Source organism: Dothidotthia symphoricarpi (genome assembly GCF_010015815.1).
Source record: "Dothidotthia symphoricarpi CBS 119687 unplaced genomic scaffold P153scaffold_31, whole genome shotgun sequence".
NCBI lineage: Eukaryota > Fungi > Ascomycota > Dothideomycetes > Pleosporales > Dothidotthiaceae > Dothidotthia > Dothidotthia symphoricarpi.
The window spans coordinates 8,954-26,683 of record NW_022985038.1 but is presented as its reverse complement, the minus strand read 5'-3'; the positions used below and the strand labels follow the sequence as shown (position 1 = coordinate 26,683).

Sequence of the window (17,730 nt, the reverse complement as noted above, 5' to 3'; positions counted from 1 at the left end):
TACAAGAACGAATATTCAGATAAAACCATGCGTGCACGCCACCAAGCTAAAACACGAAAAGCCTTGCTAAGCTTGCGGCACAGTTTAGACACAGCTGCAGGGAACAAGGCGACAAGCTTGCCGGCCGTTAGCGGCGATCCGAGGCTCTGGGAAAGACGTCATTAGCCCCTGCTAGCGTAAATCATCTCAGCTAACTACGTATGGAAAAGTGAGCCAATATACCGTTGACTCATACTTTGACAGACATCTAAGATATCTGAGGATGGAAACCATTTTCCCTAAAGGCTGTAACCTCTTGAACCTTCTACGCGGTATTGCTGCCTCATTCTTACCCACCATAAGGCCCCCGATGCCAACCAGAAAGCCTTCCCTCCTTCCTATTCAGGTGCAAGCGGCCAATCGAATCACTATGTACTCGCTTCTCGGATCGTGTTGTAATTGCGGAGCGAAGCGTAGCAATAATAGATCTGGGCTCTGAGAAACGCCGGCAAAACCTCAGCTCTAACTAGGAAGTATTCGCTTCTTTAGGACAGCCAAACTTTATGCGAAAGTTGATATGCCTGAGAATAGAGCCGAAACTTCGTGATCTCGTAGTTTAAGCCTATCCATGAACTCGCGATTGAATCCACCAACGAGCTCGCGATTGAGCTCGGATTTGGGTTCGGACTTGGGCTCGGATTTGAGCTCGGATTTGAGCTCGCGATTGAGCCCACCGACGAGCTCGTGGTTAAGCCCACCGTCAAGCTCGCGATTGAACTCGGATTTGAGCCTGCAAGTAAGCGTAATTCACGCGTGCAGTCTAGCTATTGAATCGGACCAATACACAGCTAAGACTCTTGACGCTTTGCTTCGCAATTTCTGAGTTTACTTGTTAATAAGAATCGTTTTTCATAACCAACTTAGCGCTGTACGAGAGTGTGCCGTCACATATTTTCCAACATATCGTTCGTTTCTCCTTGGCTTATCCCCATTTCTCTCGGGGTCCAGCACAGCCTTGCGCACAGACCTTTACCAAAGCAAAGCCGCTTCAATTCCAAAGACGTCCGTGCATAGTACGTACAAACGGAAAATCTGCCTCCCTCAGGCGTCGGGCATGGCAGCGGAAGAGGGCCCGCCATGCACAACGCCAAGTAAGATTGAGGCTGCCACGGCGCTCACGTTCGACGACGAAACGGCATGTTTGCTAGAACAACTCCATCGTGCATGGGCCACCCGCGCTCCCGCTTCCACCTATGTCGCCATCCGCGATGCGATTCTCTGCCAGCAGGAGCATGTCGACACGCGCATCCTCACCCTCACCACTGTTGCCCGCCTAGCCTGTCCGCGCGCCTTACATGGTGAAGTTGATACTGACCCGCAATGGCATGAGCTGCTGGCTCTGGCGGACCGCGCGAACACGAGATCGCGCAGGGATTGGGACGACAGGGACGACAGCCAAACTAAAACTAGCAAAGGCAACAGCCGGAGCCGCGTGTACAATGAGTCAAACCGTCTGCGCAACCTTGCCATCGTCGCTGCTCTGTGGTCTCCCAGCCTTGTCGACTACTACGGCTGGAACACATCGACGCAGGTCCAGATGAACATGCTCCGGGCCTGTGCAACCCGCTATCCCTGCTTCGACCAAGACTTCCGCCCGCGGTTGAACAGAGTTCTGATTGCTCGACACTGTCTCAGCCTGAAGAATTCTCGATGCAAGAGCCTAAGTGAGGCTCCGCTACAGCCTCATCGCGACCTTGACCTCGTCGCACTGGCCGCTGCCGTTCCTGATGAAGCTCTTGAGGCTCAGTGGGTCTCCAACCAAGACGGCCGCATCCCAGTGGACGTTGACGGCACTCTTTTACGTGACTTGAGACCGGCTCACTTTCATATGCACCTCTTGTGTCGCGATCGCTATAACCTACTTGTCAGCAGGAGCGATGTCGATGCCTCATCACCCCAGATCAGCTCTGCTGACGAATCATTCCTGGACTCGGTCGCCCCGAGCATAGCGGATATACAGGACGTGCAGTACAGCTCGCCGTACAACATGGCAGGATCTTCGTCTAAGTCGTCTCTCCCGTCTACCACTGCAATTTCTACTCCCCCACAAGCGACGGGCTCAGACATGCAGTTCGACACACCGTTGACCGATCAACTCTATGACCAAACTCTTGCCTACGAGAATTTCGATTTGGGTGCTGCCTTCGATTTCGACGCCAACGTTATTGTTACTGATCCTGGCACACAAACATCTTCTTGGGAACGGACAGACTCGCAGGTACGCACGCAGCTCGGCACACTCTGGGATGAACATTCTGTTGGTCAAACTCGAAATTACGAGCAGTTCGTCTTGGATGCTAACCATGACTTTGAAGTCAGCACTCCTGCCTTCCTCCCTGGTTTCGAGACGTCTTCCTGGGCACAAATGGACTGGGAGGGCTTCATGGAGCATGATTTGCTACCACTGTCTCATGCAATCGTTCGATCCCCGTATGAAAGCGTCTCTCAATTCTCTCAGGAGGTGAGAAGCGTACTTTCCAACCGACATCTGGACATCTCCTCGCCTCCCTGTCTAGCGGAAATTACGACGACGTATGAAGAAGTTCTTCATGCCAGGTACTGCAGCCTGATATCCACCTATACCGAGTCCGTCTTCGCTGACGCTAAGCAGCCCGGGGCCATGGAACAGCACCTCTCACGCGCACAATGGCTCTCCCCTGAAACTGAATGGGCATCCGTGTGGACTCATCCCGACAGTCAGCTCCTCGCTGGTCGAGCGCAGTCCTGCGATGAAGCTGACATCATAGTCATTAGGTCCAATGAACTTATAGCGGCTCTTCGGCAGGGCCATGTGTTTCATAGACCAATCGTCGTCAAGGAGGCGTTTTCAGACTCTGGGTTGCACTCTTTGGACTTTTTCGCGCGATTGTTGCGCGAGATACTGCCAGATACTCATTTTCAACCACGTGGAGTCGATACAGACCAGCCAAAGGCGATGTCAGTCGATAGAGTACTCGAAAGCATGCGTATGCACGATTGCGATGACAAACTCGGCTGTACCTTCAAATTGCGTGCCATCACACGCTCTCATCAGCCACTTCTAACCCTGTTACCACGTTTTCGGTTGCTCGACAATTTGTTAGAAAAGCTTCGAGGCGCAGACCTTTGCGAACCTACCACGGCCAGTATCCCAAGTTGGGCTCGCTCCAATACACTTAGTCTCCAGGGGGCTTTTACAGGCGCGCAGCTCAACGCAACAGGTGGTGTCTGGATGCGCAACCTCAGTGGTATTCAGTTCTGGACCTTGATACCTCAGAATAATATGAATGCTTCAGAGTGGCCAGAAGATGGGTCTATTAGCAGCAGCTGGGCCCCACGGGGAAAGCAAAGATTCTTCGTCTTAGAGCAAGACGATGTTCTTTTCATCCCTCCGGGATTATGCGTTGCGCACGCATTACACTCGCCCACGAACGTGTTGTCCGATCGAGGCGTGTTGTGGGACTCGATGAATCTGGTCCAGACTCTGAACTCGATGTATTGGATGCTGAAGCGCCAACCAGATCGAAACGGCGTTTGGCATCAGCTGCCACAGTTGTTAGTGGAGCTCGAGCGCCTCGTGAAGTATCAGGTGGATGAGTTTACAGGCGAATGTCCGAAAAGCGAACCTGTCGACGCTTTTCGCGAAGCAATATCAAGGCTTCAAGACCTGGGGGACAGATACGCAGATCCTCCTTACGAGCAATAACATTCTTGAAGCTCGCAAGAAGAATTGCTTGGATCCAGTGTCATGGTGGATATCATGACACATGTTGGTGTGATGCAAGGAGGACATCGAATGGGACATAGAAATGGTGTCGCAACAAAAGCATTAGATGAACAGTTTCTAGAAAATACACTCTTCAAGTTTCTTGCCCTTCTTAGTTACACTTGGTTGACGTGCGTTGTGCGGCTCCTGTCAGCTGGCTGTATTACTTTCAACAGGTGACGCCAATTGATCGGCTCAAAGAAACTGTATGTCCTCCCTACCGGCGATACGTGCAGTGCTCATCTACATAATCCTTCATCGCACGAATTGAGCATGTATACACTTGAAGTTCACTGCGCCATTTATCTACTTCTTCCTGCCTGCTCCCTCTCCTCGTGTCTGACACGATCGCTTCACCTCTTTCCACATTCCTACTCTCGTTTACGTTCGAGGTACACGAAAGAACGAACAGCAATTAGCCGCAACAGACAGCACTCGCTCCATTATGCAGACAATCGTCGCTAGTCACAACCTCACCACGGGTCTCTTCATATTTGCATTCCTCGCCATATCACTCCTCACAGTGCGAATCATCCACGCCCTATACTTCTCCTCTCTCGCACACGTTCCCGGCCCTGCAATAAACAAAGTCACCGAGTTGCCCCTCCGATACCTTAATGCACGACTGGAACGCAACGAACGCATCTTCGAATGGCATCGAAAATATGGCCCCGTCGTGGCGATTGCCCCTGGCCAAGTCTCCTTTTCCTCAGTGCATATTGCTAAGGAGATCTATAGTGCCGCGGCGAAGCACCCGAAAAGCAGCTACTTTGATAGCTTGGCCATGTTTGGATATCGGAGTGTGTTCATGGCAAAAGAACCCAGTGATCACCGACGATTACGAAAAAGGATTTTTGCATATTATCAGCCAACGAAGGTGTATAAGCCAGCAGTGTTGGGCTACATAAGAGAATATGCGAGACGAGCCTGTGTTGAGATGGGCAAGGCTATCCCTGCGAAGCAGGCTGGAGACTTCGCAACAGTGAATATTTTCGTCCATTGCAACAACTTCTCTTTCGACAACATCACCCGTTTCTGCCTAGGACCGAGTCTCTGCAGCGATACGATCCGTGGCGGCGAAGAGGCACGAAGTATCTATGTGGGGTGGGAAGAGTGCGAGCTCTGGGCGCCACTTGGATCGAGCTTTCCAATGGTTCTTAGCCTCGTTAAACTTTTCAAGAAACAGCTACAAGGCAATGAGCTGTTCCTCACGGGTGATTCGAGACTACAAGCATGGTGTACCCAACAGCTCTCCATCGCAGCCAAAGACCCTACAAAAGCCGGGCAGGAATCTGAGTCATTGCTGAGACAAATGCTCGAATACAAATCCGAAGATGGAAGTAGATTACCACTTGACGAGATTGCAGAGGAAATTTTGGACAATTTCTTCGCGGCGCAATCAGTCGTGACAAATGCGCTGATATTTTTGCTCTGGGATTTGGCTCGATTTCCAGCATGGCAACAGAAGATTCGAAAGCAGTTAGAGAGCTTCCCTACGGAGCAGGATGGTCTACCGTCTTGGGCAGACATTGAGACGGCTTCGATATTGGATGCGTGTTTGCAGGAGTCAAGTCGCGTGCATCCGTTGGCAAGTGGACGGGCGGAGAGAGTGGTCCCTGTGACCAAGTCGTATGGTCAGACGGTCATTCCGAAGGGGGTGAGTTAATACACACCTTCCTTCATTACGATTATATTGACTTCACTTTAGACAATCGTCTCAGCCTCAACGAAGTCCCTCCACTATAACGCCACCGCGTTCCCCCAACCAGAAGTCTTCGATCCCGCTCGCTGGCTGGACGCCTCCGAGACACAACTAGCCGCCATGAAATCATCTTTCATGCCATATGGCCAGGGTGCACGCACCTGCATTGGTGTTCCTTTCGCTATGGCGCAAATGAAGCACCTTGTCGCGTTCTTCATTCTTAGTCACGAGATCTTGGAGGACAAGGCTTCGGCGACAAATAAGGCTAGTATGATGCAGTTGGGCACGCAGAGTGCATTACCGCGTGGATTGAGATGTGATTTGAAGGTTAGGAAAATCAGTAACTAGCAACTTGTCTTTCATTTTGGTGGCAGAACTCTTGTCGACGTTCGCATATGTAGCCTAGTTCTTACAATAGAACAAGCCAAGTCTTCCCCTAGCCACTCTGACAACTACTTCTCTTCTTCCACGCCAAGAGCAGAAAATTACAATACGGGAGTCACGAGTCTCCGTTAATGTGCGTCACTATGATTCTCTTCTACTCGTACACTGATATGTTATTCCTCAACCTAGATGAGGCCTCGGCACCAACTTAATGCACGTGCGGCTCAACTGGATCACTCGCTAATGGATGTTACTGCGGTCTGACGACTTTTTTCGTTCCTTGGTGGCAATATCGGTTTCATTGCAGCGGGTTCCCGGATAGTCGATGATGACTTGACCGGTATGAATGGTGAGCCCGTCTTGCCCGTCCGATTGGAGGCCCATGTGCTACCATCCGACAGGTATGATGGCTTTGCTGTAGCGTGCTTACATCTTTGTCTGATCTTGTCTCGTGTTTGGGGGTGTATTGCGAGGCGGTACGCGTCACCGGTGCTAACTTCTGGGATGAACAGCCCTTTGCAAAAATACAACGCTACGGCACGGTCAGCTCTCCTAAGCATTATTTCTGAGCAGCCCAATTTCGTTCTTGCCGCACCGTTGATCGTTGAGTTAACAGCTATTTCGTGATCGGTATTAATAGTGCATCGCCCAAGTCTCTCACTCACTGTGAAAAGTCATTCATCAGTATATCTCATGGAGCGTTTCTTCAGCCTTGAGGACAATACAAACGACCCATACCTTATGTTATTCAACACAATGATCGATCTTCCCATTCGTTTCGGGGCTTTTCTCCTTCTCGTTGTTCTTGGTGCCGCTCAATACTACCATGTTACTGTCTCTGGAAAGAAACGGTCAGTCAGCCTCGATCAGATGAAGGCACTCGGAAAGCGAACAGCCAAGACACCCGCCCAACTAGAGAACGAAAAAACTGAGATGGCGGCCATCAAAGAATTCTACTACAAATTGCAACATCTTGAGGAGTATCCAGATAGTCTGCCAGGGGCATGGAAGTTGTTGCGATCAATGCTCGACCGGTCTTCATTACTGGGACGATACAAGGCCACAGCCAACCGAAGCATCTTGGAAATTGGGAAGTTTGACGCCCTAAGACTCCAAGAGTTCTTGGATGCCGAACTTGCAGACACGATGACCGAGTGGGAAACATATGTCCGCCGCAGACAGGCTGGAGGGCCCAAGGAGAAATTCCCCGATATCAAAGACGCTCACACCTGGCTGAAGAACCTTGCCCCCCTCAACTACATCGATGGCGCTTGGGTAAGTCGCGTCCACAAGGTCACTACTCCGTATGCCCTCCGCCGCGTGACCAAGGACGCGTGGCAGACGTACTCCGAAGAAATGGGCGACGGCGATCTCGACAAGAATCACGTCCACCTCTACCGCCGGCTAATGAAAGAGATCGGAGCTGGCCTCCCTGCGGCAGACCATCCTGATTTCACCCATGAACGGCACGGTATCGATGACATCTCTTACCGGGAGGCCACCGCCCATCTGCTTATTTCTTTATTCCCCAACGACTTTCTCCCAGAGATCCTTGGATTTAACTTGCACTTCGAAACACCTTCGCTTGGATCTCTACAGGCGATGAAGGAACTTGGAGAACATAACATCGACCCTGAATACTTCGTCTTGCATATTTCCATCGACAACGCCGACTCTGGTCACTCGGCTATGGCCATGGCGACTGTCATTCGTTTTATGAACATCGTGGAAAAGACTGGGTTCATGGACTACGATGAGGCCTGGCGTCGGATTCAGAACGGATATCTCCTCTCCCAAAACTGCGGCAGCGAGATCACCGTCGAGTCATTCGAATCGCAAGTTGCGAGCATGCTACAGCGCAAGGCAGGACTGGCCCGCAAGATTCACTGCACAAGCCGAGCACGAATTGGCGGCCGCAGCCTCTCTGATTGGTTCACCGCCGACTGGAGAGGACTCGAGCCGGCCAAGGATGGCGTCGACTGGAAGCAACAGTTTCTCACAGCTTTGGCTGACGCCAAGCCATGGGTGTATCGTGGGAATAGCCAAAAGAGCCTCCTTATGAAGGAGCTCGCATGGAAGGGAAGGATGTTTGGCGCCTTTACGGAGAATGAGGTCGAGCTAATGCGAACCTGGATCGACTCACTAAAGACGGGCGATGGCGGATATGGCGAGGCTGAACCAAATCTCAACCCATTTAGCCAAGATGCGGCCACATTCCACCCGGCTTTTCCTCCACAGCAGCCAGTGCCAGACCCTGTTAAGTACGGAACAGTCCTCACTCCCCGACAGCCGCTTCAATCATCAAAAGTGCGACTTGATGTCCTTCTTCCACTATGGTTTACCCACCCATGCCTGCTCGAGAACATGACCAACTCGCCGCACCAGATGGCCAACCGCCTAGAGTCGCACCTCCTACAGATCATTCGCATTGACTCTGCGTACAAGCCAGACGCGCATGGCGTCGCCGGCATGGATGAGCATATGTACGTCGCATCGCCTGACCTCATCGCCCTCGGTCTGTCCATCTGCCGCAAATACGAGCTTCCAGAGCCCACCAGCCTTGGGGATGTGCTTGGGAGCGACGACGGCGCCCGTGAGCAGCCTGATGCCGTAGCGTTTGCATACAATCTGCTCAGCTGGGCCATGCGACCCAAGGGCAATGCCATGTTCCTGATTGGTCTTGCTCGCGCCTTCCTCGACTTTGAAGTCTTTGTGGCCAGTCGTGACGACCTGTTGCCACGAAAGGAAAGGACGATTCTGCAATCTATGGCTGACCGGAAGATGGTGTGCTTTGAGGACTGCTTACACGAGCTCAAATCGGAGAGCGAAAAGCTCCGGGCCGTTGTATCTGGCTATGAGTTTGGACGTAACGAGCTGGAGCAATTGATGGCTTAAACTTGTGCGTCAAAAGTTATAAATTTGGAACAGTAGTATTTTATTTGCGTTTTGCGTGTCTGCAGCATCTTTAGCCTTACAGTTCCGTTGATCAGTGTGTATTTCCTTGCAATGTATATCTACGTCACGTGTTGTCACAGCATATATGTATAGTCGTGATATACACCCTAGCTCTTGTGAAGTAGAGAAGTATTATGAATAACGCGTATTTGACAGGCAATCAGTGGATTTTGGTAGAATGAGGATGCCTTAAGACACAAACAATACGAGCAATCGCGTTGTACTACCGTAAAACCCCTGCTCTTCCGATAACCGCTGGTAGGAGGTTAACGGCTGGAGATTGTAAGATCTTTATAAATTGGCCTAGAATGCCTCTGCTTGCGGGAAAAATGTGGAAACTTTAGGGCTTTCAACCTTTACTAAGATTAGAACCCGTGCTGAGCCTCAATTCTCCCTCGCTAGCGTTTATTGAAAGAACAGGAGTTTTACAGTATCTGGCCTCGCTTAGGCGTTGATGCGCGGGACAGGGTACAAGGTATCTTGTTCCTAGCTAGCGTCTTCACTAGTGCAGAGAGTCCGTCATCTCAGCAGAGACCTTAGACCGACGCAGCTGAAGGCTCCTCTCTTATTCTTTCTGTTGCCAACCAATACTACTGTTGGAATCGACTCAATACTTCTTTGCCGAATCTTCGACCGTGTTCTACAACCTTCACTATCACTATTCCTACGTCCAGTACCCACGCACACCACATGTACACAACGTCGTATGTCTACTCCGTAGGACAATCAACACAGTTTCTTATACGCTGTTGTTGACATCTTGTCTACTCTGATACTTTCGTTGCGAAGACACACCGTCCAATACAACTGGCTGCACTATGGTTTCGCAGACCGAGAACAATTTCGCAGCAGAGTTATGCGTATTACGCATAGAACCCCCACGTGAAGACGAGACGTTCGAGAAAGGGAGAACAGGGTCAGCCGAAGTTTCGGAACCTAGCAACGAGGAAGAACTTTCCTACCCCGAGGGAGGCCTAGAAGCATGGCTTGTGGTATTTGGTTCATTCTGCGGAATGTAAGTACTATGTGTTGATCAGCTTCAGTTGCTTTCATCCGACTGACTGGTCTCTTAACAGGCTATGTTGCTATGGTTACATGAACAGCATCAGCACTTACCAGGCATATCTCTCCACTCATCAGTTACGCGACTACAGCGGCAGTTCTACCGGATGGATCTTCAGCATATACATATCCCTGACCTTCCTTTGCAGCATCTTCGTGGGGCCGATCTTCGATGCTCAGGGATCCAGAGTTCTAGTTCTTGTCGGGAGCGCTCTGATGATGCTGAGTATTATGCTCATGGGAGTGTGTACAGGTAACGAGCCCAACTTCCAAGACTGCAGCTCTCCCACTGACTCGTTGCTAAGAATACTATCAATTCCTCATCACTTTCGGTATTCTTGGGGGAGTTGGAACATCCTTGGTCGTTACTCCAGCCACTACAGCCATTGGTCATTTCTTCATGACCACACGTGGCTACGCTACTGGTATCGCTTGCACAGGAGGGTCCGTTGGCGGTGTCGTCTTCCCATTGATGCTCGAAGCTCTCTTCCCAAAAGGCTGGGGCTGGGCGACCAGGATTCAAGGTTTCGTATTCCTCATCCTGCTCACTCTCGCCAACCTCCTGATTCGCGTCCGTCTCAAGCCAACCGTCAACGCAAAACTTTTCCCGCTGCCCAACCCAAGGATCTTCAAGCAGGTGGATTTTCTCATCGTCACCGTCGCCGCTTTCTTCCTCGAATGGGGTCTCTTTGTCCCCGTCACGTACCTCACCAGCTACTGCGTCAACTCTGGCGCTTTCAGTCCGACCTTTGCTTACCAAGTCATCGCTATCTACAATTCGACTTCTACCGTCGGCCGATGGCTCTCGGGTTGGCTCGCTGATAAGTTTGGAGCATACAATGTCATGATTGTTATGGCTTTCTTCTGCTCAAGCCTTTCACTTGGTCTGTGGCTCCCTGCAGCGGCCTTTGCGAACGGCAACGACTCGATTACAGAGAACTCGGGTCTCGCAGGATCTATATATAGCCTCACAATCGCATATGCCGTATTGATGGGCATAGCTTCTGGCAGCAACATCTCGCTGGCGCCCGTCTGCGTGTCCAAGCTCTGCGATACGAGGCAATATGGAGAGTACTACGGCATGTGCTACGCTGTCGTAGGTTTTGGTACGCTCGTGAGTGTTCCCATCGCTGGAGCAATTATCGGATCGGACCGGCTTTACTGGGCAGGAGCGTTATTCTGCGGCCTGTGTTACACCATTGCCCTGCTTGGTTATATTACAATTCGAGTAGCTAAGGTAGGATCTAACGTGGCAACTAAGTACTAAGTATGAGTTGTCTTATATAGTACTACGCCTCTCAGCTACGTAATAGCTAAGCTAAGAAGTATAGAGACTTTGCTTCTTATACAGTAGTGAATAGGTTAGAATTAGGTTAGAGTTAGGTTTTACTGTTTCGTTCGCGGAAGACCTTTCTAAAGTCCTTTGCATACTAAGTTACTCGATGGCACATACCACAAATACCGAACGGTATGGCACAAGCTGCTTCGATTTGTGTACAGGCTTGTCGAGCTCTGTATTGCAAAACGAGAACGTTGAAACATGCATTCCATCAGCCGAATTCCCCACTACAAACAAATCGATTTCATGTTCACTTTCTTTCTCTACTTGTCCAAGCTTGTCCGTATTCTCGCAAACCCACTTCCCCGCCAAAGCCACCTCTTCGTCTCCAGAAGGGAACTCAGCTCCATGAGACAAAAGCCTGCAATCTGGGATCACGACCGTATACTCGAAGTTCCGGGCAAAGAAAGAAGCTACGTTTGCATGTACAAGTCCATCAAGTGTGGGAAGAGGCAGTGTTCGATGTCCTTGGACGAAGCCGCCGCCGTAGAACAAGAGGAGGACCGGACAGCGGTTGTTAATGACGCTGGGGTTGGGTGGAATGTATACGTCAAGTTGGTGGCGAGAATAGGGCCGTAAGAAAAGGTTGAGGAGGAAGTGGAGCGGATGGTGGAGGCTCTTGCGCGTAGGAGGGGGGCGTTGCGCGCGAAGGTTGGGAGGATTTGGTCTTGGAAAGAATCACCAAAATCCTAAGAGACGTCATTTTAAAGCGGGAGGGTAGGTTGGGAGGACAATCTATCCTAGAAAAGCGGACGTTATGCTAAATCCACTTGCAAGACATGCCAAACAAGCTTATCACCCAGCCTCGGCTAGGTATTGTAACGTATCCCAAGTGCCTACTGGAGCGCGGAGCCCGGAGTCCGACATGCAACCTAACATTAGGAGCACTTGAAGCAGAGGTTCAGTGGTGAGCAACACTTAAAAGACTCATGTAAAAAGCTCTATTACAGTTCTACAAGTAGATATCATCATGTCTACTCAAGACTCGTTTGACAACCCCTCAGGGCTTTGGCAGCCACGCCTTCATCTAAAGGATTTGTATTACGGCTCGGGTTGTGTCGGACAGCACCTTCTCGATACTCTGCCCGGTCCTTCCTCCAAAGTTTTCATTATCACTAGCACTTCACTTGCGACGAAAACGCCTCTTGTGCGCCAATTGGAAGACAAGCTTGGACAGTTTCATGCCGGAACGATTTCAGGCATCGGACAACATGGCCCTATAGTTGACGTCGAACGAGCTATTGAAATGGTTCTGAGCAGAGAAGACGTCGATACCATCTTATCGCTTGGTGGAGGCTCAGCCATAGACACTGCCAAAGTCATCTCGTTGCGGTCCAAACAGAAACGGGACTTATTCCTTACTCATCTGACCATTCCCACCACTCTGAGCGCAGCGGAATGCACTGCAGGCGGTGGTTACACCAAGGCAGATGGTGTTAAGATCGGATTTCGAGCGCCCGAGATGGGTGTGTCAGTCATTTTTTACGACCCCCAGTATGCGCGCTATACGCCCAAAGAGCTGTGGTTGAGCACGGGCATGCGTGCGATGGACCATGCCGTCGAATGCATGTATCATCCTACCTCGGCCGAAGTTCCCTGGAAGACACTATCAATATGGGCTGTGGGCGAGCTCTCTGAATGTCTTCCCAAAGCCCGAGACTCACATCCATACAACGAAACTATCACCATTCGACTAATGCTTGCAGCTTATGCGAGCTCAGGGCTCAAAGGAGAGAATCTCAAAGGAGGTATGGGCCTTTCACATAGCTTGGGGCATGCGCTAGGAAGCCCATATGGGATTCCCCACGGCATAACGTCATGCATGGCCCTTGGAAAATAGTGAAGTTGAAGGCTCACGAGTCGATGGGGTCAGCGAAACAGATTTGTCGCCTATTGCCAGCGATGGGAGGGCGTTTGACTGGTGACGACGTACGCGATGCACTCGAGGTGGGAGACCGCATCATTGCTTTGGTCAAATCTCTCGATTTGAACGTTTCTACTTTATCTGATCGAGGTGTCGGCAAGGACCAGAGGTCTATAATTGCGCAGAGAGCACTCGGTGGGATCAAAGAAGGGCCAATGTACTATTAAGTGCAAGAGTTGGTGCAGACATTGTTTTAGCTAGCGAAATCAGGCGAGAATTTCCAGCACTCTTGTTTGAAAGTATACTCGAATCTCATGTGTCCAAAGCAAGTTCCCAGAGGCCGTTGCAAACATGTGTGCTGGTCTCAAAATCTGTCTTCACCTGTCTGCATATCAACTCTGTTCAAAACTCATGCAGAGAGACTCACACTCAAGCCTGGATCAACCCGTGAAAACATCTCGAGCCACTCTACTTGCGTTCTTTGCTTCACGTTGTGCATCGCCATAGTGGTAATGTCCCGTCTTCGATATGCAATTTCAACGTGTGGTGGAAACTGTTTAGGTACTGGTGACACGCTGTCTGTGACCAGAATACGTGTAGATGGCGCGGCTTTAAGTGTAGACAACAACGCATGGAGGAGTTTAACTGCATCACCGTCCGTCCAGTTCCAGAAAACATTGCGGATGACGTATACGAAAACGCTGGTAGAATCACCAGTGGGGGGTGGATCTGACAGGGAGGCTACAGTGGTAAACGCAATGCGATCCTTGGAGGATGGACCGACGAGGGCCTCTCCGCGTCGCAAGAAGTCTTGCGAGTCACAGCGGATTTCGAACGAAAGGTCTGGTCTCTCCTCCGCAAGTGGAATAGAAGCGAAACTATACCTCCCACCTGCCTCGACGACGCTGGTGAATCCTGAAGGAGGGTCACGTTGAATGTTTTTTCGAAACAAGGAGTCAGCCGGATCCAGGGCTGATACTATCAGCAAAGGTATGAAGTGATAATCGCGTGCTCGATAACTTACACTTAGAAACTCCTTTCTTGGCTCGGGGAAATCGATCACCCTTTTCACTGTGGCCAGAGTGCCAATCGTACATCTCGAAGCCCCATCTGAGAGATATATTAGCGACAGCATCAAGCTGTAAAAATACCACATAGGATGACTTACCCTTGTTTGAAACCTGAGGTGCCTGTTATATGATCATTTGGCTTGTTAGTAAGCGCCTGCGCAAGATGAGCACTTGCCACCCGCGTCTCAAACAGCCTGCAGCATTAGCATACAATGTCCATGTTGATAAAAGGTAAGTTACATACTGGAACTCAACCCAAGCCCGGAAATCTTCATCTTTTACTAGCTCCTCTGACACAGCAGTCAGGGTAAAGATATTTTTTTCAGACTCATGGACGATGTTTCTGCACCGCAGTAGAGCAAGTATACGCGCCATTTTGTCATCAGGGATTCCAGATACGGTCGATAGGCTAGAAATAGAGGCGCTACCCCCTGAAGAAACTATATGTTCTAGCGCCGGTGACTGCAGAAAGGCGTAAAGCGCACCGTGGTCCCAGTTGTGAGCGACAAATCCATGAAGAAATCTGTGAGGCCCTTGCAAAAGCATAGTGAGTTTTTCCAACAAGCCAAGCGCCTTTTCCCGAGAGGCGGCAAGGGTAGGTGCTACTTCTGACCAGAAAGCCGTGCTTGTGCCTGCTAGCATGCTAGGCGGAGAAATACTGTCTCTCTCACACTGTATCTCCATTGTTGAACATTCATGCATGATTTGACTGGCCAGTTGAGAGACGCTCCTCGTTTCCAACTCCTCTTCAGAAACAAAGTCGTTCCCCATTGCGATGAACAGCATTGAGGCGGTTGAGGCGAACGTCGACAGCGAAATAATGAAAAGACGAATCTGGAAAGACACGAAAGGTCAAAGAGTGGACTATATTTCCATAGGAAGACAGGAGTCTTAAGCACCATGTTGGAGTCAGATGCGAGAGACTGATGCGCTCCGCACAGTACCAATCCGCTGCAGCTCCAAAGGCCGATAGACGACGGGTTACGGCGTCCGAAACGCCGAAGATCGTGCCGGCCAAAGTTGAGTCGCCATACACTTACATTGCAAAATGTACTGACAAATATCACTTGAGTGTTTAAGTAAATGAGAAGGAAAGCGGTTCGAAGGAGTGAAGTATCATTGCGCGACCGAGAGATATCATCTGAACAACAAAACACAGTTATGGTTACTTAACCTAACAGGCACGCACTCAAATACGTAAAGATAGTACACTAGGTAGGTAGCGTTACAACCTGTATGTAGGTTAATTTTGGAAAAAGTTCCTCTTGAAGTTGGGTTGCTGCGTGCTGCACAAGAGAGCGACTTGCTGACACATCTAAAAGTCGTGCCATTTTCTGTGACACCCCGGTTGGAACAGTAATATATACGTGACTCAAACGGTGGACCTTTCTCAACTCTAGCATCCCCCAACACCTGTGATATGAACAGAAACCCGTTTCCGCGCTTACGCCAAAATCAAAGGATTCGCTTGGAAATACTCATCCAACGTAACCAATTTGCCCCGCGCCTGTTCCGCTGACCATTTGACCTTTTCCTCAGTATTATCGCCGTAGTACCCATAGTCCTGGATATACTGTAGCATCTCAGCAACATGATCCTTCATCGTGGGAGGCAGGAAGCCACGCCACGTCTCTTCCGGTAGCTGTCTGTACGCGACCGATTTCCCCGAAGACCGGTTCATAGAGTCCACAATCTCATTGAAGGTATAGAGGGCTGTAGCAGCGCTAAACACCTTGCCTTCGTATTTGGGGAAGTCGGCCAGGATGGCACCAATCCATTTACCAGTGTCTCTCGCAGTGTGGATCAAGGGCAACTTCGTCTCCGGACTGACGAAGTTAAACAGAGCGTACGTGCCGTCGCCGGCCGGATGCGGCGCCATAGTCGCGCTGAAATTGGACATGAACGAGCCGGGAGCGAAAAAGGCGCTCTTCAAGGGCAGTGTGCGGATATACTGCTCCACTTCAGCTTTGCCATCGAAGTGACCCATGTTCTTGAGCTTGCCACCCGAAATCTTTCCGGCATTGGGTAGGGTGGAGTAGATGTAGAAAGGTACGCCAACGGCGACGGCAGCATCAGCAAGGGCTCGGCCATGAGCGACTTCGTGCTCGTATGCTTTGCCGTCGTAAACGGTGACAGTGCTGGCAAAGACGACATGTGCTCCTTCGAAGGCTTTCTTGAGTGAGGCAGCGTCGTCAATATCGGCCTTGACGACTTCAACTCCCTTGTTTGCGAGTTCTTGTGCGTTATTCTTACTCGGGTCCCGAGTCGTTCCTCGGATGGAATATTCTTTGCTCAGCTGCGCATCTCCTAGCACAGTGTCGACAACGGAGCCACCTTGTTGGCCTGTAGCACTAAACACAACAAGAAGTTTCGACATATTTGAAAAGCTTAATAAGGAATGCTATACACTAAGGTACAAAATTAGGTAATTTACCCTGCAGCTTTATTAGGTAAAAAATACAGAAGAAAGACTACATTTTACACTATAATACAGTATAAAACGTAAAGTAAATTTATATAAACTTAGTATAAAATAACTATAGTTTATTATTAAATAAGTAAGTAAATTTATACTTTATTTTATAATAAGTATATAAAGATATTTATAACTATTATATATTAAATTATTCTATAAATAGTATATTTTTTAACTATTATAGCCTAGTAAGTATATTAGTAAAGGTATCTTTATACTATACAAAGTTTTTATTATTAAGTAAAACTTTAAGTACTACTACTATTTTAAGCTTAATAAAGTAGTAACTTTAAATACTATTATTAATATTCTAAAATACTCTACTAGGTAGTTAAGAGACGCTAAAGATCTAGTTAAAGCCTATATTTATTACTATTAGTATTTTAATAATAAGTTATTTAACTTACTATATAAACAAATATACTTCTATTTAATAAAAAAGAAATACGCCTTTTATAAAAAGCTTTTCTAATACTATTTAAACTTTTCTTTTAACTTATTACCTTTAAAGTTTATTACTAGTAGAGTAATTATAACTACTAAGTTAAGTACTATCCTTATTATAGTTAAAGCTAAAGTAGAATAAGTATAATTACTAAGTTAAGTACTATTTTTATTATAGCTAAAGCTAAAAGAAGAGATATACCTTTTATAAGAAGCTTCTTTATTACTATTTAGAACTCTATTATAGTATACTTTTTAGAAAGTATAAAGTAGTAATAAAAAGTATTCTTTCTATTAGTAAAGTTAATACTAATATATCTAACTTCTTTATTAGATAGATATATAAAAAGAAGCTATTAGAAAATATACTAATACTTTTTTTTTTAGTATATTATATCTCTGTTAAATATTAGTTTTACTTTATAGTAGATATACTCTTAGCTTCTAAGTAAAAAGATACTTTAATAAAAAAAGCTTCTTAAGTACTATTTAAGCTTCTTCTAAGGTATACTATCTAGTAAGTTTAAAGAGATAGCTAATAATATTATCTCTATTTACTAGGTTAATACTAATATATTTAATATCTTTATTAACTAGATAAAAAGATACTTTAATAGAAAAAGCTTTTTTAGTACTATTTAGGCTTCTTT

The 17,730-nt window shown here is 48.4% G+C and overlaps 8 protein-coding genes across 8 annotated transcripts; 6 read left to right on the top strand and 2 right to left on the bottom strand.

Annotated features, from left to right (window-relative positions):
* The first annotated feature begins 473 nt into the window (after window positions 1-473).
* P153DRAFT_162431 (uncharacterized protein) lies at window positions 474-977 on the top strand. Its single transcript, XM_033662273.1, has one exon. It carries the CDS (start codon window positions 608-610, stop codon window positions 860-862), a length of 255 nt encoding a protein of 84 aa, XP_033517814.1. The 5' UTR covers window positions 474-607; the 3' UTR covers window positions 863-977.
* On the top strand, window positions 920-2,734 carry P153DRAFT_371623 (uncharacterized protein). The gene is made up of 3 exons (XM_033669301.1): window positions 920-2,257; window positions 2,355-2,595; window positions 2,651-2,734. The coding sequence occupies exons 1-2, from the start codon at window positions 1,094-1,096 to the stop codon at window positions 2,502-2,504; spliced, it is 1,314 nt and encodes a 437-aa protein (XP_033517813.1). The 5' UTR covers window positions 920-1,093; the 3' UTR covers window positions 2,505-2,595; window positions 2,651-2,734.
* A 1,309-nt stretch (window positions 2,735-4,043) lies between these two features.
* Window positions 4,044-5,924, top strand: P153DRAFT_426971 (cytochrome P450 family protein). The gene is made up of 2 exons (XM_033672638.1): window positions 4,044-5,441; window positions 5,493-5,924. Exons 1-2 carry the CDS (start codon window positions 4,230-4,232, stop codon window positions 5,832-5,834), a joined length of 1,554 nt encoding a protein of 517 aa, XP_033517812.1. The 5' UTR covers window positions 4,044-4,229; the 3' UTR covers window positions 5,835-5,924.
* Window positions 5,925-6,415: 491 nt separating this feature from the next.
* Window positions 6,416-9,105, top strand: P153DRAFT_371620 (uncharacterized protein). The gene has a single exon (XM_033669300.1). It carries the CDS (start codon window positions 6,627-6,629, stop codon window positions 8,763-8,765), a length of 2,139 nt encoding a protein of 712 aa, XP_033517811.1. The 5' UTR covers window positions 6,416-6,626; the 3' UTR covers window positions 8,766-9,105.
* Window positions 9,106-9,643: 538 nt separating this feature from the next.
* P153DRAFT_303775 (MFS general substrate transporter) lies at window positions 9,644-11,154 on the top strand (the record flags this gene model as incomplete). The annotated part of the gene is made up of 3 exons (XM_033664542.1): window positions 9,644-9,840; window positions 9,902-10,140; window positions 10,193-11,154. The coding sequence occupies 3 exons, from the start codon at window positions 9,644-9,646 to the stop codon at window positions 11,152-11,154; spliced, it is 1,398 nt and encodes a 465-aa protein (XP_033517810.1).
* Window positions 11,155-12,005: 851 nt separating this feature from the next.
* Window positions 12,006-13,317, top strand: P153DRAFT_380056 (putative Maleylacetate reductase; the record flags this gene model as incomplete). Its single annotated transcript, XM_033669901.1, has 3 exons — window positions 12,006-12,039; window positions 12,231-12,974; window positions 13,067-13,317. The coding sequence occupies 3 exons, from the start codon at window positions 12,006-12,008 to the stop codon at window positions 13,315-13,317; spliced, it is 1,029 nt and encodes a 342-aa protein (XP_033517809.1).
* Window positions 13,318-13,499: 182 nt separating this feature from the next.
* Window positions 13,500-14,931, bottom strand: P153DRAFT_380055 (uncharacterized protein; the record flags this gene model as incomplete). The annotated part of the gene is made up of 4 exons (XM_033669900.1): window positions 13,500-14,062; window positions 14,115-14,200; window positions 14,259-14,354; window positions 14,405-14,931. 4 exons carry the CDS (start codon window positions 14,929-14,931, stop codon window positions 13,500-13,502), a joined length of 1,272 nt encoding a protein of 423 aa, XP_033517808.1.
* Window positions 14,932-15,465: 534 nt separating this feature from the next.
* On the bottom strand, window positions 15,466-16,562 carry P153DRAFT_371617 (NAD(P)-binding protein). The gene has a single exon (XM_033669299.1). It carries the CDS (start codon window positions 16,535-16,537, stop codon window positions 15,605-15,607), a length of 933 nt encoding a protein of 310 aa, XP_033517807.1. The 5' UTR covers window positions 16,538-16,562; the 3' UTR covers window positions 15,466-15,604.
* Between the last annotated feature and the right edge of the window lie 1,168 nt (window positions 16,563-17,730).

Bases quoted from the DNA above. Each gene is read 5' to 3' on its own strand.
- P153DRAFT_371623 (XM_033669301.1), top strand. From the start codon at position 1,094: ATGGCAGCGGAAGAGGGCCCGCCATGCACAACGCCAAGTAAGATTGAG. The intron at 2,258-2,354 runs GTACGCACGCAG...ATGACTTTGAAG, and splicing joins GGGAACGGACAGACTCGCAG to TCAGCACTCCTGCCTTCCTC.
- P153DRAFT_371617 (XM_033669299.1), bottom strand. From the start codon at position 16,537: ATGTCGAAACTTCTTGTTGTGTTTAGTGCTACAGGCCAACAAGGTGGC.
- P153DRAFT_162431 (XM_033662273.1), top strand. From the start codon at position 608: ATGAACTCGCGATTGAATCCACCAACGAGCTCGCGATTGAGCTCGGAT.
- P153DRAFT_426971 (XM_033672638.1), top strand. From the start codon at position 4,230: ATGCAGACAATCGTCGCTAGTCACAACCTCACCACGGGTCTCTTCATA. The intron at 5,442-5,492 runs GTGAGTTAATAC...ACTTCACTTTAG, and splicing joins AGACGGTCATTCCGAAGGGG to ACAATCGTCTCAGCCTCAAC.
- P153DRAFT_371620 (XM_033669300.1), top strand. From the start codon at position 6,627: ATGATCGATCTTCCCATTCGTTTCGGGGCTTTTCTCCTTCTCGTTGTT.